Here is a 27,860-nt window from a genome sequence, read left to right as displayed (position 1 = left end):
GACGCTCGCTTCAGGAGAATTATTAAAACACAGTTTCTCCCACAGAACGAGTGTTTTACTCAGCTTAACATTCACAAAGTAACATAAAACACCGTACAGAATGCATTTACAGGCACAACACTTCGTACAGTGCTGTTGTTTTCAGCAGGTCAGTCTTCCTACATTCTTTCAAGGTCGTAACCACAGATTGTAAACAGACTGAGCAGTCTTTTTATGCATGCAACACCTTAGTTATTGTGTTTCTTCAGCTCCTACATATGTTCCAGAGTGATGTAAAGTGGCGTGTTTGAGAAAGAGCAACACGCATGGTTGCATGTGTGGGATGGAAGTGGAGGAAAATAAAAGATTCTTTCACAGTGAACTGAATACTATCTGTAAATATACTCACTGAATCCATTTTACTATCATCCTGTCATTAAAATCTATCTATTTTAACTTTAGATTGAGGTTATTGATTAAATATAGCAACTAGACCGTCAAAACATCTCCACCAAACTGCTTCAATTAGCGCATTCATTTAACATGCCACTAACGAGTCATTAACACTTCCTCTGGCAGCGTGCTGAAGCTGTTTCACTCTGAAAGGTTGAAAAAACATCAGCAGCAGTGCTTCAGACTACACAGACTGACCCTGATGGCATTCAGGGATCTGTAGGAACAATGTTTGTCTGCATATGCAGAAACTTCATGCTAAGAATCTGTTTATTTCGTGTCTAAAATCTGGGTTCTCGGCAGCTGATTGGAAGCTCGAGGGAACAGAAACACGTCTGGGCGACTGAATCAGACTTTTTCTGTGAATATCCACGACTTCTACCAATTCTAAATCAAGTGAAGATCAGTCGCACATGCTTTGACCTGCAGGGTCCTGTTCCTGTTTAGTGAGATCAGAATGCAGGTACAGAACCTTAAAGCTGCTGTCCGGAGTTTGAATCGCAGCGTCTCCCAAAACACTGTTGGTCCCTCCCTCTGATTTCCTTTATTTGTGCACGTGCACAGTACATGAGAGAAGTGCCCGGAGTGCTGCAGCATCTCGCCTGTTTTGCTGTTTTCCCCTCTTCTGCATTTAGTACATTTAGTAAATAATAAAGGAATTACGTTAGAATGCTGTATTGAGTCTAACTTGTCCTAATACCAAAATAACATGAATCTGCTAGGACGAACGAGTAAAGTTTCAATATGTGATTACACTCGTGTATCCCTCTGGATGACGTTGTTTATCAAACTTAGTGCATTTACGCGTGTATATGTGTTACATTGTTTATTTATTTCTATCTAGAGTTCAGAATTGCATGACTCCTCTGACGAAGAGTATGTCCCAGACGCCCCAACATCTTCCTCCAGAGGTCGGGCATCTAAACGAAGCCGTCAGGCGGGCTATGGAGGCCGTGGTCGGGGAGCGACGCGAGCACCCCGAGCCAAAAAACGTCCTGCAGTCTCTTGGCCTGACAAGCCGTGGGATTGGTAACTTTTCTGGAAGTTGCTGATCCCTGATGCTCTCTCCTCCACAAGCAAAACAAATGTCCGCGCGGTTGCGTAGTGCGTAGCTCGCCCACCTCTGCATGGGCTTGCTTGCTGTGCGCGTAACCGTTGATTGACAGCATGACAAAGCTGAAGCTCGAACTTGATTGGTCGGCAGCGACCGGCGCTTCTTGGAATAACATGGGGGTCTATGAGAGGAAGGCGGAGCTCAGGAATAAATTTTCATATCGCGTTATACTAACTTTATATTATAGTATCGAACTAGACTAACACATTTAAGCTTTGTTAAAAAATGATACATAAATTGAAAACAAACGGAAACTCCGGACACGAGCTTTAAAGGTTTGGTTGGGCTGTATCAGGGAACGTTCCCACGACATCAGCTGACATTATCTACCATCTTCAGAGAGTGTTCGAAGGACATTTATCGTTTCAAATAATGTTCCTAGAAGGTTAGAATTTATCTAAAGCAGGACATTTGGTGGATTCTCGAAGCAAAATAGTTTTATTCTCAAGGCCTCAGATGATTTTTTTAATATATATTTATAAATCTGTGACATTGTATGCTGTCAACAGTGGAACATTTTGCCTGAAATGTTCTTTAATTTGTTTTTGTCTATAAAATATTACATGATAGCAAAATAAAAACCTTCTCAAACCAACATTCAAAAAAAGTTTTCCAGATGTTATGGAAGCCCCAGATGACAGAATGATTTTTAAAATATATATATAGACAGAATGTTTTATAAGAAAGGAGTGACAGCATTCTGCAAATGTTTTAAGGATGTCTTCAGGGAAATTTATCCTTCCTAACGTAATCTATTAAAGATGGAATGTCTGGCCTGCCATGTTGAGGCAACACATGATGGGACGCTATTCTATAAAACAATGCCGTAATATTACATGATAGCAAAGTAAAAACGCTCTTAAACGAACGTTCAAAAAATGTTTTTCCAGGTGCTATCTACGGAACATTTCATAACACAGGAAGAACCTTCTCAATGCAACGTTCAGCAAATGATTTAGGAACAGTTTTAGGATGCGTTTAAGAAGAACATTCTGGAAACTAAAAGAAAACTTCCCGCTCTAAACACTACGCAGAACGTTTTTAGAACTAAAAAGGAATCCAGTCCGGTGTTCCACACATCCAGCAGCTAAACAGTCATTTATCCTCGCTGGAAATAAAAGCTGTTGGTTTCCTGCCGGCTTGATCGGTTAATTAATTAGCTGGTTTGTTTTTAAAATCACACTATAACAACACAAGAAAGCAAACTGACCAAAGCAACAGCAGACCAGCGACTCCAACGCTCAGGGAAGTAAAATCCCAGTTTTTATCAGAGGAGAAGATGTAACGGCTTCCTGTCAGTGAGGAGCGTCTGACAGCACGCTAAAGACGTAAAAATATCCTAAATGTAGCGTACACTTGAAGTGATATTGATTTTTATGGGTGGCTTCTAGACATTTTGCTGCTGACCCCATCTTCATCTTCTGTCTGATTCCGACTGTGGAGGAGAACCTCATCCAACCCCGTCTGAAAAAATCCCAGCTACGCCTTTAAAAGCGTGACCTCAGAGCGCCGCCTTTTCAAGCCTTCCACTGGGGGAGAATTACTTGCAAGTGCATGTCATCTGCCAAGACGCTTTTCTCACAACAGAAGAGAAAAAAAAAGAGGCACTCTGAGAGCCCGACTGTGATGAAGAACTATAATTTCCCCTGCTCCGTCTTTCCACTGATTGTTTCCTGCAATATTTCCAGGGAAGGAGGCAAAAGGTGATTTAGTCGTGTCTTCTAAAGCGTTCAGCGCCGCTTCATGTTCTGGCAACCGAGATGCATCAGAAAAAAAAATGGAAACACACTGCTTGCTTTTGCAAATACTGTGCCGCTTCCAACGTTCCGTGACTTCAGAGCTTCCTGCCTCCACGGCGGCAGTCGGCAGGCATTCTGGGAGAACAACAACAGATGTCAGGTGTGTCATGTGTCTTTTCACCTGCTCGGCAGACACTTCGACGCTGTTCAGCTCCTGCACTGATCTCTGTCTGATTGGTTGTTAAGTAGAAAGTCAGACAGGTAACTCCGTCTTTTCATGCATTTCCCCAGCTGTGGTACTATCCTCCAAGGAACGCTGCCTTTTATTTCCACCTGCAGAACGAGAAAAATGTTAAAAAGTCCGCTTGCTTGTCACTATGGGGTGGCAGAATCCTGGAATCAATCTGAGCTGAAGGAATATTTCACACATTTTTAAGTTCAAGAGCTTCTCCTGGCTTTTTTTAAATGTCTTTTCCAACAGAACTACACTGTTAAAAAAAAATAAGTTGTTTTTAACGGTAAAATTCCAGCAGCTGTAGTCGCCAGAACAATACCGTAAAATTACAGGAAAACTGTTTCTATGTTTATGGTAAAGAAATGATTGATATTGTTGATTTTTTTTTTTTAAAGTTTTAATCTTTAAAAATTTGAAAATTTAAATGAAAATGCCACATAAAATAAAATTAACATATAAGTGTAACTTATTATAAAATTACATAAATATTTCCATCATCAGCCCAAGAGTTAGTGCATTTAACATTAAATATGTGCATCTTTAGCAAAAACTGTGATTCTAGCTGTCACATATGAAAGCATAGGCCTGTTATTAACACAAAAATACATTCATTTGACAAGTACAAACTGTTAACCTGGCAATAGCCAGATTAATAATTGTGTAGTACTTGATAGTACTCCACAATATCAATCTGGGACCGCTCCATGTAAGTCCGGATTGGACAATGCAACAGTATGTCCCGCCTCTGACAGGTTTGTTTTTAGCCAATCGCGGGATCTTCACAACGAGCGGAGCCAATTGGTAGATTAAACTCTGACCAAAACCCGTAGGTAAAAAAGCACAAACATCTTTACCATCCAGAAATGCGCAAAGAGCCTCTCGTTGTTCTTCCTTCAAAGAAGCGATACGAGATTCAGCTAGAACTGACTTAATAGCAGCATCTACACGATCGTTGTCCTCCGTTGCCGTGTTTGTTTTGATCTACTGGCGCTTGGTGTCGTCTTCACACCCGGATATCCCGCCCCACACACGAATACTGCTGCGTGATTGGCCCGAACCAACTTGGTTCTGTACGAACAGTGAATGCGGGAGCGGAGCAAGATGGTTTCTTGAGAGATTTGTGAACTCACAAATATCGCGAGAAATCAACTTGCTGGCAAGGTTAACAAACTGTATTTTTATATGAAATAAAAGCAAAAATTGCCAAGTTTCTTGTTATAAATATTACGGCATGTTTACATCATCAGCACCACTGTGAAAGCTGATTTTCTTTTCAAGAAATAAATGCAAAAATTACAGTATTGTTTTACACATTACGGCATTTTTCCAATAAGTAACTGAACAAGAGTCAGGAAATATATTTTTTCAAGAGAAAACACAGTTTTCTCGGTGGTTCAGCATCGTATAAACACCATCCAACTGTTTTAGAGTTTACAGATTTTTACCGTCATGGTTTGACAGTTCTTCACCGTAAATTTTCCAAACGTTTTTTACAGTGTACCTGCATGTGTAGAGGCAGTTCTGATGCAGGAAACCTCTCTGACATGCTTTAATATGGGATTTATCAGAACTAAACCTTCCCTTGACTAACTGTCCCATGCTGCTCCGTCTTTATTTTGCATTTCGTTTTTTTTAAATAAGTCTTTCTGAGTTTGCTGAAGCTCCTCTCTTGTTATTGCAAATAAAACACCTTCGCGTGGCAGACAGGTGTAATCAGCTCATTTCAGCGCTGTGCTGTGAGGGAGTCTTGCTGGTGCATTGATAGCAGCTTAGCACTTAATCACGACAAAGCTCGATGTTCTAGCGTCTTGTATGGCGTTACAAAATGTTGTGCTCAAATTGGAATCGCACCAGAAACGGGCGGAAGAGTCGCAGCAAGACGTCTAAAAATATCAGGCCAGAAATATACACAGACTGTTTTATATGAAAGTAATAAATCAGCATCCAAACTGTTATTTTAATCTTTTGTAATCTTAGATCTTTATTCGTGCAATCAAGCTGCACCCCAGATTATTGTCTGACCAGCTTTCTTTACACAACTGGGAACTATTACTGTATTTCTAATACTTATTATATCTTGATAAATTTCTAATTTAAGAAAACAGGGCCCAGCAGACCTATATCTGAATAGCCCTTTTATATTTTATGGTATTATTTCTCATCTTCTTGGTGATGATTTTGTTGAGTTAAATCCTCTGCACCACCAAACCAGTAAACTCCCTCTAAAGCATCCCTATGCTGGATGTAAAACGACATTACACCAATGACTGGACCCACGTTTTAATCTTTTCCTGCTTCAGTCTCGCTCTTTTCTTCCTCGTCCTCCTTACAGCCTGTCTCTCCACATTTATTCCTTCACCCACCATTTCACCATCCAGTCCTTCTCCTACTCATTACAGTGATGTGAGATTAATTTAAGTACACGGACTTAGCACTAAACCGGTCTATCTCTGGGCTTTTTGGCCCTTTCCGAGATGTCCATGCAATCTCCTCTGAAAGGAAAGAGGCTATTAAGCAGCGCTTCAAGAAAGGATGGAGGGAATCAAAGCCGGGCCGATTGAACACAGGTAGACAAACAAATTCACACAGTGACACTGGGAAGAAATGGAAGCTTGTGTGTGTGAGTGTGTGTGTGTGTAATGGTATTTCCTGCTTCTTCTTCATGTATTTAACAGCAAACCTGGACGTATGGTTGCAGTTTTAGTGGATGTAGCTTCATTAGAGAGCTAAAATAAATATAACAGGACTGCTAAAGTGCAAACATGTGCTTGATACCGTTTATTTTAAAGCTAAGCCGACAAGAAAATAAGCAGCTGGATTGGAGTAACGTTAATTTAGCAAACCGGTGTGCCTGATTTGACATTAGGAGATTTATCAGAAACAGAAAGAATCCTGGATGTGCTCAGTAAGAGTCTGTTTCCAGGTAGCATCCGCATGTGATCAGATCTGTTCCCTGCATAGTGAGGAGTTCATTCTGATGTAGATGCAAACAAACACAGAAGGCACTGGAGAGGAATGTCAGCTGCTTCTGGCTCACGCTGGGATCTGAACCAGGTGGAAATGCTGCCAGCACAGTTTGACCACAGTGCTTAGAAAAAAATTAAAATCCATTCAGTCCATCTCTGATCTCTCACCGTCCTTTAAAAGGCTACAAATGAGCTGTTCCCACGCGGAGGAAGAGGAAATCCCACGCATCGGCATCCCTTCAAGAGACTCTAAAGAGGCCATTATGATGTTCAAGATGAGGGCCACTTTACCAACGGAGCAGAGTTCAGGTAGTTTTCTTACAATATGAGTGATGATTCCAAGTTAGCGAAGGTACAACAAAGTACAGGGGTTTGCAGTGTTCCCATTACTTCACTTGAATAGTTTCTGGGGAAATATGTCTGACATGACGCCTATTTTCTCAGAAGCGTTTTTTTAAAAGGTGGAAGTTGGATAATAAGTAACTTTAAAAGAATGTTTCAGTCAATATTTACTTCGGAGAATGTTTTTCCGTCACCCCAAAAATAACACACAAAAAAACACATAAATGATTTGCAAGCAACACACACGCCCATACCAGCTGAGCATCATCAGCAACCAGGAGGGATGTGTGTGTGTGAAGTGTGTGTTCTCTGCTTAAAACATATCGACAATAAGATGAGTACCTTTAAGTTGCCTGTGATTAATCTCAGCTCTTTATTTCCCACAGATTCAACATATTTAGTCTTCAAACCCATGTACTTCCCACAGGCCTGAGCGAACGTGAAGCTTCTGTAATGGGAAGAAAAGAGCGTGTTCGATGTACAGTGAAATCCCTCTGATTTATTTGGTCAATGTCTGCCTCTTCCACTCTCACTGTACATGGCAGGAGGACCACCTGAGCCCATTGATCTGCTGTCAGACTGGAAGCGGGGCTCTCTCCTCTCACATCACCACTTTTCTGTTGTGATTTCTTCAACCCAGGGAGATCAGCTGACATCGGTGAGGAGTGTAAATGAGTTCAAGTATGTTAATTATTAATGAGAAGATTACCCCACCAAAGTCCATGCGGGGTTTTGTGTTTGTCTGCGCAGTTTTAGTGCCAGACTGCTCCTCTGTGCATCACCTGCCTGAAGCACAATCAGCTGAGAACTTTCTGTGAAATGAACACGAATCAGCTCCTCTCTGTTTGTCTCGTTTAGTTACCCCCATCTGTGTCCATTCGGAGGATAAAAATAATATCATGGAAAAGCGATGAGGAGGCTGTGCACACGACGACGTTAAAGTCCGGGGAAACGCGTGGAGCTTCCAGATGAAAGCGGCTTCTCTCTGCCCTCTGCTTTCCTTGTCTCTTCTGATGCTTTTCTTCTCTTTGTTGTTCTTGTTTTGTTGCTTTGCTCTGAATAATCTCCACTCGTGGCTGCAAATACGAGCTTAGAGCAGGACTGAATCATCAAGTTAATGATGCCTTCCTCAGAAAAATAGCCGTGTCACTGTGATGTTTTACAAAACATACACATACCTACATCAGGGTGTGTGTGTGTGTGTGTGTGTGTGTGTGTGTTATAGCGACATGGCTAGTTGTTATGCTAGACCATGGATTTCTTCAGTAACGCGGTTAGATATCACACCACAGCAGCACAAGGGCACATCCATTATTTCAGTGCAGATGCTATAAATGACCCAGCGTCTTGTTGCAAGGATAAAGCCACTTGTTCTTCACTCGATTAGTTGTATTCAGTTATGTGCTGCTCATTTTTCAGTCTTTGTGTGTTGTTTTCTCCTCTCCTGTCATGCTGTCTTGTACAAAGAGCAGCGCAATAATCATTGGTTCAATAAAAACACTCCATGTATTCATGGAATTCTCTCTGTGATGCAAAAGGAAGACTGAAATGCTGCTGATAACCGGCATGTTTTGCAAAAATAACCCAAAAATTCTTCTCATGTTGGGACACTAAACGGCTGAAGGCAGCTGTTTAGTTGTAGGGAAACTCTGGAAATCCATGAATGAGTGGATTTTTGGGATTTTTTTTTCAATATAACATGCAAAAGTGCTTTTTTTTAAAAACATTTTTCAGTCTTTGTGTATTTTTCTTTGTTTTCCCCTCTCCTTACATGGCAGCTTGTACAAAGAGCAGTGCAATAATCGTTGCTTCTATACAAACACTCCATGTATTCATGGAATTCTCCGTGATGCAAAACAGGGACGGAAATGGCACTAATGTCTTGCAAAAAAATTTAAAATTCCTCTCATTCTTCGACACTAAAACTCCTTAAGGCAGCTATTCAGTTGTAGGGAAACTCTGGAAATCCATGAACCAGTGGATTTTTGGGATTTTTTTCAATAAAACATGCAAAAGTGCTTTTTTCTGTCGCTGCCTATAAAGGAGAAGTCACATATTTGGCCACAGTACACAGAACCAGCATGAACTGTTCCAGTTTTATGGCTTTTTAAGGTGAAAAGTACACCCTGCTTTTTTATCTTTAGATGCTAATTTATTGTCTTTTCTCCAGCAACCTTGTCCCGTCTGGAATAACTATCCTAACGCAGCCTGTGGTCTGAGCTGAGAAATGATTGCAGGGTGTGGGATAAAGGTAGACTTCACCTGAAACTGACCAAACAAGTCCTGTTTGTTGGGCTGCCATTCTTTTGCCATTCAAGACAAGAGAAGTATTGATCCAGAGGATTCTCTTAAGCGCTGTAGTTTGTCCTCTGAGCGCGCAGCTGAAGGCTTGGAATGGAGAAGTCAACAGGCAGCTGGTAAATAAAACACCTAGGTCAACATGGCCATTTCACCCATTAACCCGAGGCAGGTATGCCCGTTCTGTGTGTGCAAGTCGGCAAACCTGTAACTTTGCAAACACAAAAAGTCACTCAGGGGTCAGAAAGATTTGTACAGAGCAGATTTTGTACATTTTTCATCCCCTTTTCTGTCTTCTAAACCCATCTTTTCTTTAATAATTAGCATTAAAAAGCTGGTGAAGCTGCATCACGACCAGCTGCTGTTCACTTCACTTGTACTTTATTGTGTTTGAGAGTTTGTGGGTCAAACTAAGATCCCAACTGAGTGATTTTTAGCTTTGCCCGCGAGCACATGGCGACCAAAAAGCACCTCCCAACCAAATCCAGCAAAGGTCAGAGGTGAGGGTCAGGGGTCGGAGAGGCGTGGCCTCGGTGCCGGAGACGCCCCCAGGTTTACACAAGTGCAGAAAGAGTCCATTCAGTCCGGCTGCATGGGCAGAGTTTCACAAAGGTCCACTGTGTGGGGCCTGTGCTACCCCCCCACCACACACACACACACACACACACACACACACACACACACACACACACACACACACACACACACACACACCTCCTCCAAAGCGGCATGCCTACACAGGACGCAGACAATGGGGGGGTTTCTGGTCAGCAGACCAGCATACATCTTAAACCGAAATATTTTCCTTCATTAGAGAACTATTACCCGGTTTATCCTGTCAGCTGAGCTTTTCTATGTATCTAAGCCCAGAATTGACCTAAAAATGAATTCTCTTCACCTTAAAAAACAGCAAACAACTGTTAGAGAACAATACAGCAAGAGCAGTTCAGTGAACAATTTAAACAAGGCATCAAATAAATAGTTGGTTATATTTGGACTGAGCAAAGAGGACTAAATCACGCTTATTTGGGATATTTTATTATTGTCTAAAACATAAAAAACACTTTACAATCAATAATCTTTGGTATTGTCCACATTAAGGCAGATATTTAGCTAAAACAAACATTTTTCCTCGATGTTTGAGCCTCTCACATGCACTTAAATGTCGTTTAAAAGTGAAATTGTTCTTTAAAACTCTAGTTTGTGTGCAGCAGTGTGGACGTGTAAAATGGACAGTTTGAGGAGTCTGTCGCTGCTCTGTTCATGCGTGCCCATGGTTGCTTTGTGTAATGAGCATGTGCCTGAAACAACAGCAACAACAATAGCAGATAAATACGGGTTTCCATACGTTTGGTTTGCAGTTATACGTTTACAAGTGGCTGCAGGGCTTCACCAGCGCGCCGAAGCCTCTGTGCCTGCTGCAGAATGAAGCATCCAGAAACATCCTGTATACACGGGGATATTTAGTGAAACGCTGAGGCCATGCGGTCAGATTATTATTTTTAAATCAAGTGGAGAAAGTATCCATGTAGTGATGTGTTGGTATTAGTGTGAACAAGGCCACAGTCTGTAAATAAGTTACGTCTCCACCCCGGTCTGCGGGTCTTAGTCCCAAACCTTTTAATTCCTACTGAAGATGTAGGTCACATAGTTTCATTTTGAACAGAGCTCCATCAAACAGCTGGGCTTTGTGGTTTTTAAGCAGCGAACGATGCATTTGTACAGGACTGTTTTCAGTATCATTTAGAATTCTGAACCCCAAAACCCACACATGGGACCAAAAAATGAAAAACTGACACGATTTATCTGGAGGAGAAACTACAAAACCATAAGTAACCAAATTTAACCCTTAAACTCAAGATAAGTCCTTGTATGTGCTTATCAATAAAAGTTTTTCTGATTTTAAATCCAAATCGCTTCATTCTGCGTGTGTAAATTAAAAATTCTCCTAACCTAAATACTTTGCTTTTGCTGGGTATTTAAACAGAAACCCTGCACTTCTTAGCACAGCAAAGAAGAAAAACAGTCACATGACAATAATTTCCGACTTTTCGGTTGAACTCAGGCTGTGTTTGATGACGAGCGTGTAAACAAATTAAAAACGCAGGTAGAAGATATTGTCTAGAGTTTGCTTTTGTTTGTTTTGTGGGCACAAATGTTGAATGTGTTGATTCTGAATGTTTTGCTTTGTTTAGTCTTTGTCATACCGTACGGATGGCATTTTTAAGTTCTAGTCATGGTTGTTCTGTTTCCATCGAGCAGAAAATGACCCAGAAATGAACGGCAGGACGGTGTTCATGGTGACGAGGTTCTGAATATATTTTTGCAAGATATACTTAATATTTAGTGTGTTTTTGCACAGGAGAAGCCTCTGACACAGACAAAGGCTCAGTTAGATCCGCTTTTGTCCTGTGGTTTGATGAGAGAAGAAACACTTCTAAAGTTGCACATTTTGCACCAAATAGTCAAATTAGAAACCGTCAGCCTCCACGTTTAGTTGATGTCAGTCTGCTTTGTTTCTTCAGCCTCATCTGGACAAATTTGTGATATAATTTATTTGATATTGCTGATCTGATTCCTCTAATTGTTTCCACTATTTAAAAAAAACAAACAGACTTCATTACATCCGTGAGTAAGAAAAGAGCTAATTAGCATAAAAAGCTAACAAGAGGACCCATGTGAGCAAACCTCCATCCACTGTTTCGAGACAGAATGGCGCTGATGAACACAGATTCATATTAGTCAAATATTACTGAAGATATTTTAAGTTTTAATGCAACACCGTGAACTATGGAGTTAATAGAAGCCTTTCTTTGCAATTTATCGCCTTCTTTCTTTGTGCATGCATAAAGAACTGCTCTGTAACTGTGGGAATGTGATGGAAACGCATGCATCCCATCAGTAACCGCCCTCTGAAGCTCACAGCAGCTCCTATTAACTCACTGACAGTTAACGGTCCCGTTTGCAGCCCAAACTTCCTGCAGGCAGCCCATCTTCCTCTAACTCTTGGTATTATTTTAAAGTGCAGTGATGATCTGGTTTTTATAATTTAGCCCTCATCTTCCTTTCCTTCGGTAAAACGGTGGATTATTGCCAGATTAAGGGAGTGCCTTTTTCTTTATCCCCGGGTAAGCCTGCACAGCACGCAGCTCAGAGGTAATGAAGCACTCTGTGATCCGTGCCTGGATGAATCTAAAAATTCCCAAAGCACCACTGTATTTTAAAGGAAATGAGATTCGGCTCAAAGCCCCCTTCAAACCTATGCTTTCCGTTTTGAAACAGCCATAAACTGTGTGACTACTTACCGCCTGGTGCAAGAACCCAGACCTGTTGCTGTTGTTTTAAATTAAAATGAATTGGAAGACGGAAGATTTCTTCAGTCGTATCTTTGGTTTGGTGTCGAGTGAAAAGCTAACGTGGAAATCTGGACGACATTCGGCGACACGTGTTCCATCATCCAGGGGTGTTTTTCAGCCAGAGAGCGTTTAACGTGACAGATTTGCTCTTTAACCCACCTGAAGCTGGTCTTTCCTCCCTTTTCGCTTGTATTTGTGGCGACCATAAGTTGTTTTGGAGGTGTGGCCCAGCTGACTCATGGAACCACACGAGAACTAGCGGGTGGATGTTTGAGAAGTTGAGTTCAAAAACACACCAGCAGCTAATTGTCATAGAGACAGAGACTTTAAACTGCAGTTATGAAGGCAAGCTGTCAATTAAATGATGTCTTTACTGGAATAAATCACATTGTTTGCTCATTTAGTTGAACTTTTACCTCCGTGCTTCTCGAATGCTGTTTATTACAAATAGATGCTTCAATTTCACACTTTAGCTGACCAGACATCTATGAAGCATCGTTTTAACGCCTTCTGCTCAACCCACAATGGTGACGCTGAGTCCGAGAACCAGTCTGGAGCTCAAAGCAAAGACTGACCTCCATCTGGACGACCGGCGCCAGAGTAAAAGGCCAACCGCTGCCTCAGACGTCTGCACCAGAAGTTTCCACGTATCGAACAAACCGCTCGTCTCTTTGTTTCAAACGACAGGCAAAAGCCAAATTTATCATCTCCAGCGCTCAGAAGAACGCCGTGAATCACACTTTACGAGACACCTATTGCCATTTGTAAATAGCGACGATAATATTTCCTCCTCGGCGAAACCACCCAAGGGTGCTGTCAGGCGCTGAGTGATAGAACGCGCTGACTGATGTGTTGCAGACACCCAGTGACCCCGGTCTCCCTCAGAAGGTCTGCTCTGGCCTGACTCGTCCGTTGCTTCCATTTTATCAGCCTCAGTCGGTGGAGTGTTGATGTGAGCCTGAGGCGAAGACGACTAAACTCATCATCCCGGATGACGAGCTCCCCTCTCTGAGCTCCTTGGCCTTTCTGCAGTTATGCTCTGAATGTTTTGGGGGTTTTTCTTGCAAAGCTGCTCATATTTAAAACTCTGAAACCAGTTATTGGTGAATGCATTTGATTTTTTCATGACCAAAGTGGGTTGTGCATCTGTCGTCTTATCTTATGTGGAATATTTCCGTGAGAATTTAGCTTAACGTGTGGCTATTAAACATAAACTTGTTTCCTGAAACTTTCTCCCGTTCATAGCTCTAAATAAAAACTTTAAAGATTATGAAATCTAATCAAATCTGTGGAGCCTGATTGTCTGTTTAATAAAGAAAAACGGTATCGATTTACATACACGTCACACCCATATTCTCCTCTTCCGTCTGAATGTTGGACAATTTATACCCGTGACTTTGGGAAAGAAGGAGCTCACAAAGAGCACTTAAAGGCAACATAAGAGCAGAATTAAAATATAGCGGAATAAAAGCACGGGTAAAAGATGGCCTCCAGTCAGTGGGCGTCATTAAGGCCAAAACATCCATCAGGTTTACATGCAGAAAAGCTCTAAAGTATGCTTTTACTATAAAAGATTCCAGGAGTTCTTTTTTTTTTTTTTATCAGGCTGAACGATTATGAGGTGCAACATCCACTGCATGTCTGGTTATTGGTCAACAGAGAGAAGAAAGCGGAGAATTAAAGCATCACAGGCTGGAAATGCACTGAAAAAAACCATCAGGCTGAGAGTCGCTCACTACACTCATCATTTAGGGTCTTCTTTCTTTTTTAATAAAACAAATTAACTGCTGCGTGGCTCAAAGTGAAGCCTCGTTTGTTTTGGGATTTTCCTCAAATTACTGTCAGTATTTGGAAACAACAGAGTTTCTGCAGCAAAACTCATCAAAGTGACGTCTGATTGGTAGAAAATCTTGAAATCAGATTAAAAAAATCTGGTGTATTGGGCAAAGCTAAAGCTTGAAAAAGAATTTCGAAGACATCCGAACGGTCATGACTGAGCTTTCCAGGTTATAGGCACTAAAGGCTCACTGGCTTTTCAAAATAAAAGTCAAGTTGCTGCCAATGAACCCAGATAAGAGGAATAAAAGCGGATGAAGAACTGCAGAATTGACTCACGTCCATGTTATTGTCATGTACGGCTGTTTATATGATTTTTGCATCTTTTCAAGTTTCTAGCTAAGTTATCTGACCATTTTTTACTGGTGACGTCTTGCCATAGATGCTCAATGCTGGATTCTAGCTGTCAGGACCGATGATTCCACAGTTTATTCTACTTAAACATCATGAACCCAATTATTACTTATATAGCTCACTGATGAATCATTAAAAGGAGGTTAGCTTCATTTAATCCTCATTGTCTTATTGTAAAAGGCATCAGCAGTGTGGCGGCTGGAAATGAGAAAGTAACAGCTGATTTAAATAATAGTGTGAAAAACAAACGAGAAGCAATACAGAGAGTGGAAGGTGCTGATATTACATACTATTATAATACAACAAAGAATAAAATCACCAAATAAGTGTTTGATCCTCGTTTATAGAAGATTGAGACGCAACAATGTTTTAAACTTCTAAAAAAATCATAAAATCTTGACTGAAACTTAAGAGGCCTGATGGTGATTCTGTCAGATTTTTGTTTTTGAATATTGAAAATATGCAGTGAACAATGCAAATATTCAATTTAACCTTTATTTGAATGGCAACGAAGCATCACTTTATTTTTAGTAATGTTGGGTTCAGTCAAAAACAGAATAAAAACAATGAGAAGACAAACAACAGATCACATTCAAATCACTTTATAGTCTGTAATCATGTTTTAAAATGACCTTCTGGTTTTATTTTAGGTTGTAAGCAGATTCAGGATATGCATCAAAAATTGGCCGGCTGCTTGAGTAGAGAAATGACTGAGTTTAAAAGAGACTTCATGTACAGTGGCGTCTTCAGTGCCTCGTAAATAAATAGAAACCAATTTCTGTCACGTCTTCCTGCCAGACATGACCGGGCAAGTTTTTCATACAGCGAGCAAAGTTGAGTAGAAAAACTGACACTAGTTCTTAGAGCTGAGAAACTGAGCCGAGGGCTTCAGAGTGGAGGCAGAGGACAGGAACACTTTCTGCTGAAAACAGGAAAATGAGCTTTGTTTGTGTACATTTGTTTATTTTGCAGCTCCCAGGGTTTTCATTAGACTGCCTAAATAGCAAAAAATACATTTATTATTGCACCTGCAATGATTAAAACTTTAGGATATGGAAGGAAGGTACTTTATTGATCCTGAGGGACATTCAAAAAACAAAATGAAAGGCTTAATTATGTACATCATGTATGCACTAAAGCTACAAAAGCTAAAAAACTGTAGTCTTCTGTGCACCTTCCTCATGCAAAACGTTGGTTTGGTTTAAGTCACAGTAAGTGGAGGATTAAAGCATCACAGGCAAAACCATCAGGCTGAGAGTCACTCACTACACCAAACATTTTAATAAAGCAATAAATTAACTTCCTCATTTGTTCTGGGATTTTCTTCAAATTAGTGTCAGTATTTGGAAACAACAGAGATTCTGTGGCAGAACTCATCAAAGTGACATCTGATGTGTAGAAAATCACTGAAATCAGATGAAAATCTGGTGTTTTGGGCACAACAAAAGCTTGATGAAGAATTCTGAAGACATCACAGGAGTCAGGACTGATATTTCCATGTTGGAGGCCTTCACTTTCAAAATAAGACAAAAACCAATATTAAACATACAAAATACACAGAGATAAGAGATAAGAGCAGAGTGCACTGGGGACATAGAGATATATAAAAAATAAAGGCATAATTATGTACAGAATGAGCAAAAATAACTAACTTTCCAAGTTCCTCTAGAAATAGATGCACAGAGTTCAGCTGGTGTAAGTCATGGTGAGTGTGTCAAAACTAAATGTTTGCTTCAATGAGAAAGCAGAATATGTGTGCTCCAGGAACCTGTCAGTGTCCAATTCAATTAAAAAAAACTATTTGTCCCCTGAGGGTGATTCAAATACATATAATGTTTGAGTTGTTAGATTAGATTTTTTTTAATTGTTTTGTCAGGAGGTGCCTTCAAGTGTGGACTCATTTTTCTGCTACCTCTTAGGAAATCTGTTGCAGGAGGAGCAGGAGGGCTTCCTGGAGTCCCCATTCTTTCCCATCAGCCCTCCAAAGCTTCTACGCAGCTCCTGTGAGGAGACGGAGAGACCGGAGGCTGGATACGCGTCCATGCAGCTGGAAGGGAGGGCAGTGCCGCTCACCTTTCACTCTCCATACTGTAACACAGCCGTTTGATTCGAGACAGCCCCCTAGGTGTCTCACTTTCTCAGTGTTTGTGCGGGCTGGAGCGCAGCGCCGGCTGCCGCCTGCCTGCTGCTCGTCTGGCTGACTGGCTGCGTTGACGTCAGCGCCGTGTTGATTTGCTAAGGCGAGAGAAGAAAGGAGTTAGTGCGTGTTGAGAGAGCGGGTACTGCGAACTGCCTTACTATGCTGTAGCCCCAATCCCCCCTACACTATACGGAATCAAAACGTGCAACTTAGGTGAGTACCGATCCGGGCTAAACGCAGCTGCAGTTTCCCGGCGACAAGTGCCAGACCCGCCACTCTGCATGCCACTGTTTTCTCCGCGTACTTTCATTCACCACACGGATGTTTGGTGCGTTTTAATAGCAGCTGAGGATCGCGTTTGGCTTGTCCCCGTTCAACCTCAGGCTGAAGTTAACAGCGAACGCGACTTTGGCACGCAACTTGGAATCTGCGCACCGGAGTTCAGCGGATGAAAACAAGTGTTTACCTGATTGCGCTGCAAGGTGTTGAAGTTTGCATTAGGGAGCGTGTTGTAGAGATGTTAAGGTTGACGTAACCCCCCCTTCATTCCCTCTCTCTCTCTCCCTGTCGGTCTGGTTAGTATTCTGGAGATCGCAGGCTGAGGACGTGAGGTCTGGCCGTTTCACCGGGAGCCAGACAACATATGACGCCTCGCTGCGTGTGACTTTACCGGGGAGGGAAATCGCTCGTCTCGGATGGAAATTGCGCAATTTTTGATTTAGACAGCGACACTCTTTGCCCGTCCTTGTGTCTCCAGACGCACCAGTGAGGCTTATTTAGCCGCGATGACATCACGGTGAGAACTGGAGACACGCTGGTCTTCATACACGAAACAAGCCCCCTCTCCAGAACCAGCCAGACCCGGTCCGTACAGTCAGCTCCGCGTGATTGATTGACAGGCAGCTGCATGTTTGATTGGTTACCGATAATCAGCTTGCACGTGCGGCGCACAGTGAGGTGAGGAACTGGTAACAGATGCAATGGCAAATTGATTTGTTATCGAGTCTGTCTGATCTCTCTCTTCCCGGCTTTCACCCCTTCTTTTTTTTTAATTTCTCCTTTTCCATCCTTTTACGCAGCTCTTCCTTCCCCTCCAGATCACACCTCCCTAACTGTTCCAGTCCACTGCTGGAGTATTTCATCCTTTCTCAAACAAAGTCCACCTGTGCGTGGCTCGAATCGCCTCTGTCTCGTGAATATACTTTTTTTTAATGTCACCCCTTCTCCACTAACCAACCAGCCGAGCTCTCCGTGGAGACGCTGTACCGTTTTGCTCTCCACGTTTTTTTTTCTTTGCGTGTGTCAGTGTGGCTCATGGTGTGGAATATTGAACGCTGTTTATTCTTGTTGTGGCTGGCTCGTCAAGGCGCGCAATGGCAGACAACTCGTGATCAGATTGATTATGCTGCCTCTCTGTGAAGTCGGCCCTAATGTGGTTATTGTCAGCGATCTATATTGTCCTCAGGAGGAAAATCTCCTCCGGCTTAATGTACTTAATGTAGTGCGTGATGTTTTGCATAATGCATAACGCCGTGGATAATTTGTCTGGTGCGGCTGGCCGATATTAACGCTGTCTAGACGCACGCGGCGCCCTGTCCTTTCTTTTTTTTTCTTGTTTTTTATTAATAGAGAGCAGACAAAGTCCCCACAAACAGCAACTTTGCATCGCGTCCCGGTGAAGCTCAGCTCGGTTGGTAACCCACAGAGCGCAACAAGCATTCATCATCCACGGGGCCCAGAAATCGGAGCATTGGCACACCTGTAATAAAGATAATGCCGCGTTTTTTTGGGCATGATCTCCACTGACTGAGAGCCTGATCTGCCTTCTCTATCAATTTCTGTCAATGTGCAGAAAGCATCCATCTCCGGCCGGCTGGATTCCTCTCACAGCAAACAATAGGAGCCAGCATCTTCTTCTTCTTCTTCTTTTTTTTTAACCTTCTCCGTATTCCGTATTGTGAATGTGGGTTTCTGTTTCAAACCTGCATATGTGGACATATTTACTGTTATTTTAAGAAAAAAAAACAGAAGTTCTGATTATTTTTTGTGCATAATTATTGAAGCGTGCAGAGGAAGGCAGAGAAGTGAACAACTTCTCTTTCTAATTCCAAATTTTAAAACCAATACACACTTTGAGGATTAAGAAAATTAAAGAAATGTATTTAGATTTTTTTTATTTCCCAGCAAAAGGCAGATCAAGGTGAATAGGAGTAAATGAGCTGTCAGATTCTGTCATTTGTCAGAAACCTGATAGATGGAGTAGATAAAAAGGGGCCCATCAGTGAGCTCATCCGGGATGTGGGTCAATGGAGGTACTTGGCTGCTAGTCATTCATTCATTCTTTCATTTATTTAGAGTATATGCAGCCGCGAAGCAGTTTATTTAACTGGAATAATAGAGAAGCATGCATACGTCTGTGCTGAGCTTCAGTAACGCCACTGACAGAGGTGGCATTCATGTAAAGTGCATTTCATTCCAGCCTTCTCTTCATTATTTTAGTGTAGGTCAAAGTCAGCTGCAGATATGAGGTGGAGCAACATGTTGCCCTGTTAATCTGAAGTTAACTGCAGCCACAAAGGCAATCATTCATTTGGGATTTTCGACATTGGTGACTGGGAGCAGAGTGGGGAGTTTGGTTGCGGCAGTGTTGTGTGCTTTTTGCCTCATCCTGCTTTCCTTTCCACCCTTTTCTGGCCGCTGCTCTCTGCTCCCGTCTGTGATGAGAATACTGAGTAAGATGCTATTTAATTTCAGAAAAGGCTGCTGACGGTCTTTGTGAGCCGAGCAGCAGCGAAAAACCCACAATTCACACTTGTTTAACTGGTGTACATCCCCATCAGATAACCAAATGAAGACATCTTTTTAACATAACATATGTCGGACTGATTGGTATGCAGGATGAGCCCGCTGGACGGCTCACAAATTGTCTCCCTTCAGAAACCTACAGGCAACGCTCTCCGCTGATTTAAAGAACAATGCCACTGCACAGAGTGTTTGCCATCCCTGCAGGATATTTGCAATTTGAGGCTCCGCTGTCTGTACACTTGCCATCTAGAGAATAAATAATGATACTATTGAAATGCATTTATCGGGAAATTAATTACATTTATGTTCAAAATGCAATTTATAAGGAGGCTTTGTGTAATCACGTGAAAGAAGAAAAAAGGCTTTTTTTGGACCTCCATTCAGTCCTTTTTTTCCCCAGAATATAGACTATTGTACTTGTTGGATTTGCATGTGTAGAGATAAATATTATAGCGGTTGCATCAGAATCTACCAGAGGTGATTTTCTTTCATTCTCTTTTTCTCCTCGCAGGTTTCATCTTTCGTTTACAACGACAGCTAAAAACACTGCTGAGCGGGGAAGGCGAGCCTCATGAGTCGGCCTCGTGGATTGCATCGACATAATGGATTTAACTAAAATGGGTATGATCCAGCTCCAGAACCCCAACCACCCCACTGCCCTGCTGCAGAAGGCCAACCAGATGCGTCTGGCTGGGACTCTGTGCGACGTCGTCATCATGGTCGACACCCAGGAGTTTCATGCTCACCGGACTGTGCTCGCCTGCACCAGCAAAATGTTCGAGATCCTCTTCCACCGCAGCAGCCAGCATTATACCCTGGACTTTCTTTCACCAAAGACTTTTCAGCAGATTTTGGAGTATGCTTACACTGCCACGCTCCAGGCCAAGGTGGAGGACTTGGACGACCTTCTGTACGCTGCCGAGATCCTGGAGATTGAGTACTTGGAAGAGCAATGCCTCAAGATCCTGGAAACCATCCAGTCCTCAGATGAGAACGACGTGGAGGTCCACGCTAACGACGGCAGCACAGAGGAGGACGACGAGCGCAAAGGCCACAACGGAGCCAAGAACTCCAAAAAGCATTCCATGGACAGTCCCTACATGTCAGGTACCCACCAAGTCTCCACCATGGCCGGCATGGTGGACCAGAGTCCCTCCGTCTCCACCTCCTTCGGCGTCTCCACCCTGAGTCCCACCAAAGCTGCCGTGGACAGTCTGATGAGCATCGGCCAGTCTCTGCTCCAGCAGGGCTTCGGCGCTGAGCAGCTCGTCCACGGGAACTCCCACCACCTGATGACTGAGATCAAGACTGAAATGATGCAGGTGGACATGGGCGGCAACGGCCACGAGAGCCCCCAGAACATGGAGTCCAGCGCCTCCAGCAACGGAGAGCGAAGCGGGGAGGACAGGAACCGAGACGGTCCAGGGACACCGACCAGGAGCAGCGTGATCACCAGTGCCCGCGAGCTGCACTACGTCCGCGAGGAAGGCATGGGAGACCCTCAAGGTGAAGTCAGCCAGATGGGGCTGGAAGCGATGGCCGGCATGACGGAGAAACACCTGGCCTCGCTATACTCCCTACCTGTCAATCATAAATCAGATGCCATGATGTCCATGCCGGCGTCCATGGCCTCCGCTCTCCCCATGTCCCCAGCCCTGGCTATGTCTATGGACTTCAGTGCCTATGGGGGACTCCTGCCTCAGAGCTTCATCCAGAGAGAATTCTTCAGCAAGCTGGGGGAGCTGGCGGTGGGCATGAAACCAGACGGCAGGAACCAGAATGTGCGTTGCAATGTTTGCGGCGTAGAGCTACCAGATAATGAAGCTGTGGAGCAGCACAGGTAAGACAAGATTTCCTTTTTTAGTAGCCGCTTGCTAATTGTTCCAGCCTTGACATTTATGGTTCTTTTCATCCTTTCAGCTTTCCTCTTCTGCTTTATTTAATGAGTCACAGTCTTAATAGTTCATTTATGGTTTCTTTGCGTTGGGTCTTTATAAGGCTTGATTTGTGGAGCATTAAGGGAAATTAGACTGTGTTTGGCTCACTTAAGCAAACACCAGATTACCGGTAATTAATTAATTTTTTTGTCACACATCCACACGTTTTTTTTTGTATATATATGATCTAGTGGCATCCGTTTACCATCACACCAACCTCAGCTCAGTGTGTCTGACAACTCAGGCCCGGGGATTCACTCCTTCAGTAACTGCCAAGCCTGCCCAGGTGACTGCCGAAGCAGTGCTGTCTTAACATTGTCCGAGACCATTAGTCACACCTTACAAGATGTGGGCGGCAGCTATCACACACACTTACCAAAGTGGAACCTCCTCATCCCGGGCCGACTCCCCTCCCCGTTTCCCATAACTGCACAAGGGGGGGGCCTTATTAGCTCGATACTTGGAGTAGACGGTCAGTCCAGGAAATGAATGCTGAACCTGGGCTCTCAGACCAGGAGGTGCTTCTAGGACATCCAGTTTAAGTCGGTTCATAGCATTAAAACTTAGACACTTTAATAATTCCCTGTGGATTCCATGCCACTGTGCATGTAACTGTTTACATCTCAGACTTTGTGGAATCTTCTTGCATCATGTCTTTTGTGGATTTTGCACAGCAGAGTCTTACAGTTTGTTGTTTGTATTTTTTTTTGTTTGTCTGATTGGAAATCTTTTCTTACCTTGAAGGCCACCTTCTCACCCTGCAGTGTTTGCTTAAGTCAGTAGGAATGCACAGCGGCTAAAGTTCACTTGAGGATTTGCGCCCCGTCCCCCATCCGTCCATCCCGTCCGTCATTCTTGAGCCGCTATCTCGACACACACGGCCTGATTCGGTTCAGACTGCTCAGTTTCTAATTTTGTTTCACTGTTGTCTTTAGAAAATATAGAAAATTACAGAATTGCATTTACTTGTGAGAGAGTTGTCCTTGGTTGAAGCCTACGTTAATGTTTTTAAATGCCGTGTTTTTTACTCCCATTGAATTACAAGCGGTAAACTCAGTTACTGTCGTTTTGTGGCGCTGGCAATCGCTTCTAAAAGCCTGAAGATTTGTGTGGCCTTCATGATGAGTGCTCATTATTTATTGAGTATAAGAGGAATTTCTGCATGTACTGACCCTATGTGCATCTCCAGTGGTGGATTTTGAGCTGCTTGTGATCAGTTCTTCCTAAGCGAGCTTTGAAAGCAGCTTAAAAATGCACTATAGCTTCTGTGCAAGACGCCGTAATGCAGTCTGACTGTGTTAACGGACGGGCTGCACTAGGCTCTGTCTTGAGAAAAGTCTGGCGTGTGAAATGGTTGCCTGTGTTTCAAGAGGAATTTCATCAATTCGCTCAAGCTGGGAAATCTTGTATCAAAGGAGATTTCCAAACCGTTTCATGCATTGATCTTCCCGCCTCGCCCCATAGCATACTAATGGGTTAATTTAGGCTGGTTGATTCACTGACACGACACTGTTTAATGTTGTATGTGCTGTCCTGACAGCCTCCTGAAGTGTAGAAATCAAACATTGCATCATCCACTGTCTGCTCTGCCATCCGCACATGAAAGGTCCGTTGCGCTGCCCTGAGATGCTGGATAATTCAGATGCTGCTCGTGTCCTCAGAAATTCCACTGTGGGTCATTTGATAGCATATCAAGTCGGTTTTTTCTTTTCTTTCTGTGTACGGCCTGTCGAGCTGTTGATTCTTTTGATGTGCACGTGAGATGTTTTATTTCAGACAAGCGGAGTCGTGTTCCCTCTGACTAATTACACATCATTTCCCCGCAGCCGCTGTGTCAGGGTCACCACTGCCTCTGCAGCAAACACATAAAAAAAAAGTTGGCAAAGTTCACGTGGTGCAGGCAGGTCAAGTCAAACATGAGTGTAATTGTTTCCAGATGTGGCACAGGTCAGCGGTGTGAGGTATCTCTGTGTGCTTCTATGTTAAAGTGAATGCTCCAGAAAGTGCCCACTTCCTGTATAAATCCAGTCTCTGCTCCCTTTCATTCTCCCTTGTCCTGGATTATATCATAAAAATACCACCACACTCAGGCGGCACAGATTGGATATTGAATCCACAAGTGGTGTGTAAGGAGCCGCTTATGGGATATAGGAACATATGCTGAGGCGTAAGCGCAAGAGATGCTACCTCGGAGTTATTGAAACGCTCTTTTCATATCGATCAGTCTTGCAGAAGATATTAAAGATGATGAAAAGCTGATATTGAATGTCTTGCAGAATGTCATTTTTTTTCTGATTAGTTAGCTCCTCAATCAAATCAAAACTGTGCCAGACAATTTTATTTAGGTGTAGTGCACTCACGTCTGGGTTCAAAATAAGTAATGCATCAGTTTGCATCAATATTTTTTTTTTAAATTATTACAACTTATAACTAAATTAAGTTCAACCAGTGAACTAAGCTGAGCCAGGGTTACTGACTTTTTCTCTGCAGATGTGTAAGGATAAACAAAAAGACTTGAATCTTGAACATGAGGTGAAGAAAATATAAACTCTTAAGCCAATTTTATTAAGTTACCTCAACTTGAATTCAATTTTAAATACTCTAATGCAGCAATTTGAGTTTAAATTACATAAATCGGTAAGTTGATGCAATTACCAACATTAGCATTAATTACCTCAACTTGAAAGCACAAGTCAGTTTTATTAAGTTACCCAGTTAGCTTCATTTTAGTATGAATCAAATATTGTAGAAATTTTAGTTTATATTACACAAAATATTAAGTTGATGTGATTACTAACCTTGGTATATAATGACCAAACCCTTTCATTGAGTTACATCAGCTTGAAAGTGGTTTTAAATCAATTATTTAAGAAATTTGACTTTAAATTATACAAAATATTAAGTTGATGCAATTACCAACATTAGCATTAAGTTATCTCGACTTGAAAGCATAAACTTTTCAGTCAGTTTTATTAAGTTTCCCAGTTATCCTCGCTTAATTTTATTTTTAAATCAAACATTTAAAAAACTGAATTTAAATTACACAAAAATATTAAGTTGATGCAATTATCAGTATCGGTATATAATGACTTAACCCTTTCATTAAGTTACATCAGCTTGAAAGTGGTTTTAAATCAATTATTTGCAAAAGTTGAGTTTAAATTATACAAAATATGAAGTAAATGCAGTTACTAGCATTAGTATTTAACAGCCCAACTCTTTTATTGAGTTCCCTCAACTTGAAAGTGGTTTTAAAGCAACAAATGCAGAAATTTGACTTTAAATTGCACAAAATATTAAGTTGATGCAATTACCAACATTAGCATTAAGTTACCTTGACTTGAAAGCATAAGTTGTTCAGTCAGTTTTGTTAAGTTACCCATAGCTTAACTTTTGTTTTAAATCAAATTTCAGTTTAAATTACACTAAATATTAAGTTGATGCAATTACCCGCATTAGTATTTAAAAACTCTACTCCTTCACTTGAAAGTGGTTTTAAATCAACTGATGCAGAAATTTGAGCTCAAATTAAACTAAATATTAAGTTGGTAGAAAACCACTCAACTCTTTCACTAAGTTACCTCATCTTGAAAACATAAGCTATTTAGTCTTTTTTACTGAGTTACTGAGTTACTTTAGCTCAGTTTAGTCTTAAATCAATTATTGCACAAATTTGAGTTTTAGTTTCACAAAATATTAAGTTGATGCAATTACCAGCATTGGTATCCAACAAACCAAGCTTTTCATTAAGTTACATCAGCTTGAAAGCCGTTTTGAATCAATTATTTAATAAATCTGAGTTTAAATTACACAATATATTGCATTGATGCAGCTACCATGTAACAACCCTTCATTAAGTTACCTCAACTGGAAACGCATCAGCTATTAAGTCAATTTTAAGTTACACAGTTCCTTCAGCTTAATTTTAGTTTTAAAGTAGATCTGACTTTGAATTACACAAAATATTAATTGGTTACAATTCCTAACATTATTATTTTAATTGAAGCGATCAAAATAATGTTTGCAGCCTAAACAGAATAAATTGTAGTTATTATCTCGCAGCTCTGTGTTCAGTTGCATAGCAGGAATAGGTTCCTTGACTTCTAAGAAAGCATGACAGGGATAATTAACTAAGCATTTAATCTTTGTTCAGGTATCAGACATGTTGTTTTTAGATTCAGTGCTGTCTTGTTGCCGGTATTGAACGGTGTCAAATGAGTCGCAGCCCTATGTTGAAGTCGCCATTGAAAGAAGCGGCTGAAGCTAAGCGAAGGGTCAGTCTTTCTAACTGCCCGAGGTTCCGTTTGCTGAATCAAAGCAATCCCCATCTCACCACAGCAACTTTCCCCCCGCCGCCTCTCCTCCAGCAGGCCACCACATCACCTCCCCACTGACAAGCCCCAGATTTATTTCTTAGAGGAAGCCCGGGGTGAGCGCTGTTTGGGCTTCAGGCGGACAGGATTACAGCAATATTTTATTAACCCTTGGACTGAGAAAATAATCAACACAGGAAGGGCCTGAGTAATTATTGGGAAAATAAATGCATGATGTAGGGGGCTAATTCTGCAGAGGTGGGGTAAAAAAAGAAAGAAATCTCCTCTGCTTGGTATTCCAAACACAGCATCCAATTCACGGGAACTAGCCTTGGGTTTATCTCTTTCACTTAATCGTCCATTCTCATGCAAATGATTGACCCTCGCTGTAATGTACATCACATAAGTGAAAAAAAAGAGCCTATTTTAAAGGAGAGCTTTTCCAGCATACAGCCGTTAAACGTGAGCGGTAATCACGGGTGCTTTAACTCATGAAACAGTCGGGGTGTTATTTTGAAGGTGCAGATAGGTGAATGAATGAACCGGGTTCCTGCCTCTCTGCTCTGGGTTTGCTCATGTTATTTTTTATTAATGATTGAGGTATTGGGGTATAAGGGGGGATGTGTGTGTGTGTGTGTGTGTGGGGGGGGGGGGGGGGGGGGGATAATCACCCTTGCATTAACCTCCGCACGCGCACACACTCGTGCTCATTACTTTTCACACACACTCCCCTCAGCAGCAGCAGCAGCAGCACTCGCTCTTCCATTTCCTCTCCTTTTGTGGCAAAGGGGGACGGAGGGCGCTCTAATACCCCAGGCCCCAGGTGTTTAAACAGAGGGCCCAAGGCCGTTATCTGTGCATATCAGAGTGGGACCGATAACCCCTGGCACTCCTTCTTAGTAAACCAAGAGCAGATTCGGTCCAGATAGCAGCCCATAGCGTTTGTTGCAGGTGATAACGATGTATGCACACACACACTTAACATGTGCGTCAAGGTGAGGCCGCTATACAAGTAGTTTCCTCACACATCCACACCATCAACCATTAACCACTGTCTTTTTTTCAAAGTAGTCGGGCTCAAGTGGTCGCCACGGTGACCAGTTAGTTGTCTAAGTGGCTGGAGAAAGAGTGCAAGAAAGGCTTGATTGGTGAAAATCTCTCTTAAAAAGAGAAATATTTATTTGATTTCACTTCCTCTGATGTGTCACAATGTTCTGAATGAGCATGTGAGACAGAAAGCAGAGGTTTTAGTGCACGTTTGTCAGCTCGACACGTGTCTGAAGCTTTCACAATCCGCCCTGGTGGCTTTCACTTCCTCACCCGTTCTCACTTCCAACCAAATTCCACATTCTTTGGCTTCTGTGGTCGCTTTAGCTTTCAAATTTTTGGCGAATGATGGTGAAATTGACATTTTTTTTCTGTACTATTTTTTGTGTATTGCATTTATTTTTTCTTTAATTAGCAGAACTAGATGGTGAGAAAATTCATCAGTGATGGTTTCATTCAAACCAGCATCCAGCAGCACTAATATGCAACAGCGTGATGCAACTCTGATCAATTAAATGCCAAAATAACACCAGAAATGCCAATTTCCTGTTTGTCGTGCAGTTTAGTGTTTTTAATCCTCAAAATGGAAAACACTTTGGGTGCTGTGTACGTAAAGGGGACTTCACTAAATGCCATTTATTGTCAAATTTGTTTGCAAATTTGTTCTTTTCGCGCCTGAGAAGCCATGAAGGTTCACCAAGCCGTGAGTGGCTCAGATGCACTGAGAAATGTCTGTGTTGATGTGTAACCTCACAGATGGCATAATAACGTTATCGTTGGCTTAAACGGACGCCCTGTGATGGGGCTTTAGAATAACTGGATTTCACCACATTTGGATTCTTTCGTAGTTTTCTCTGCTCAGCTTCAGAAAGTCGTGTCAAAAATAATCAGACGTGTTCTGGTGGTGTGGAAGAATGACGGATAAATATCTGTGATTTGAAGCCAG

At 42.1% G+C, this 27,860-nt stretch overlaps 1 protein-coding gene and 1 long non-coding RNA gene across 3 annotated transcripts in view; one reads left to right on the top strand and one right to left on the bottom strand.

Annotated features, from left to right (window-relative positions):
- Positions 1-15,149: 15,149 nt before the first annotated feature.
- Positions 15,150-17,632, bottom strand: LOC110958342 (uncharacterized). Its single transcript, XR_002596174.2, has 2 exons — positions 17,279-17,632; positions 15,150-16,907 (listed from the first exon to the last, which is right to left on the bottom strand). It is a non-coding gene; the product is annotated as an uncharacterized LOC110958342 (long non-coding RNA).
- The window catches only part of zbtb16a (zinc finger and BTB domain containing 16a), a 176,505-nt gene continuing 165,529 nt past the window's right edge, over positions 16,885-27,860 (top strand). Inside the window, exons 1-2 of one of the 2 annotated variants that reach the window (XM_022204838.2) lie at positions 16,885-17,025; positions 20,129-21,457. In XM_022204838.2, coding sequence (XP_022060530.1) covers positions 20,220-21,457 — 1,238 coding nt within the window. In that variant the 5' untranslated portion in view covers positions 16,885-17,025; positions 20,129-20,219. Of the gene's footprint in view, positions 17,026-17,631; positions 17,770-20,128; positions 21,458-27,860 lie in introns of those variants that run through there. The other variant, XM_022204839.2, reaches the window with a different exon arrangement.

This window comes from Acanthochromis polyacanthus, chromosome 17 (assembly GCF_021347895.1).
Source record: "Acanthochromis polyacanthus isolate Apoly-LR-REF ecotype Palm Island chromosome 17, KAUST_Apoly_ChrSc, whole genome shotgun sequence".
In the NCBI taxonomy this organism is placed as follows: domain Eukaryota; kingdom Metazoa; phylum Chordata; class Actinopteri; family Pomacentridae; genus Acanthochromis; species Acanthochromis polyacanthus.
This window is presented reverse-complemented; position numbering and strand designations above follow the sequence as displayed.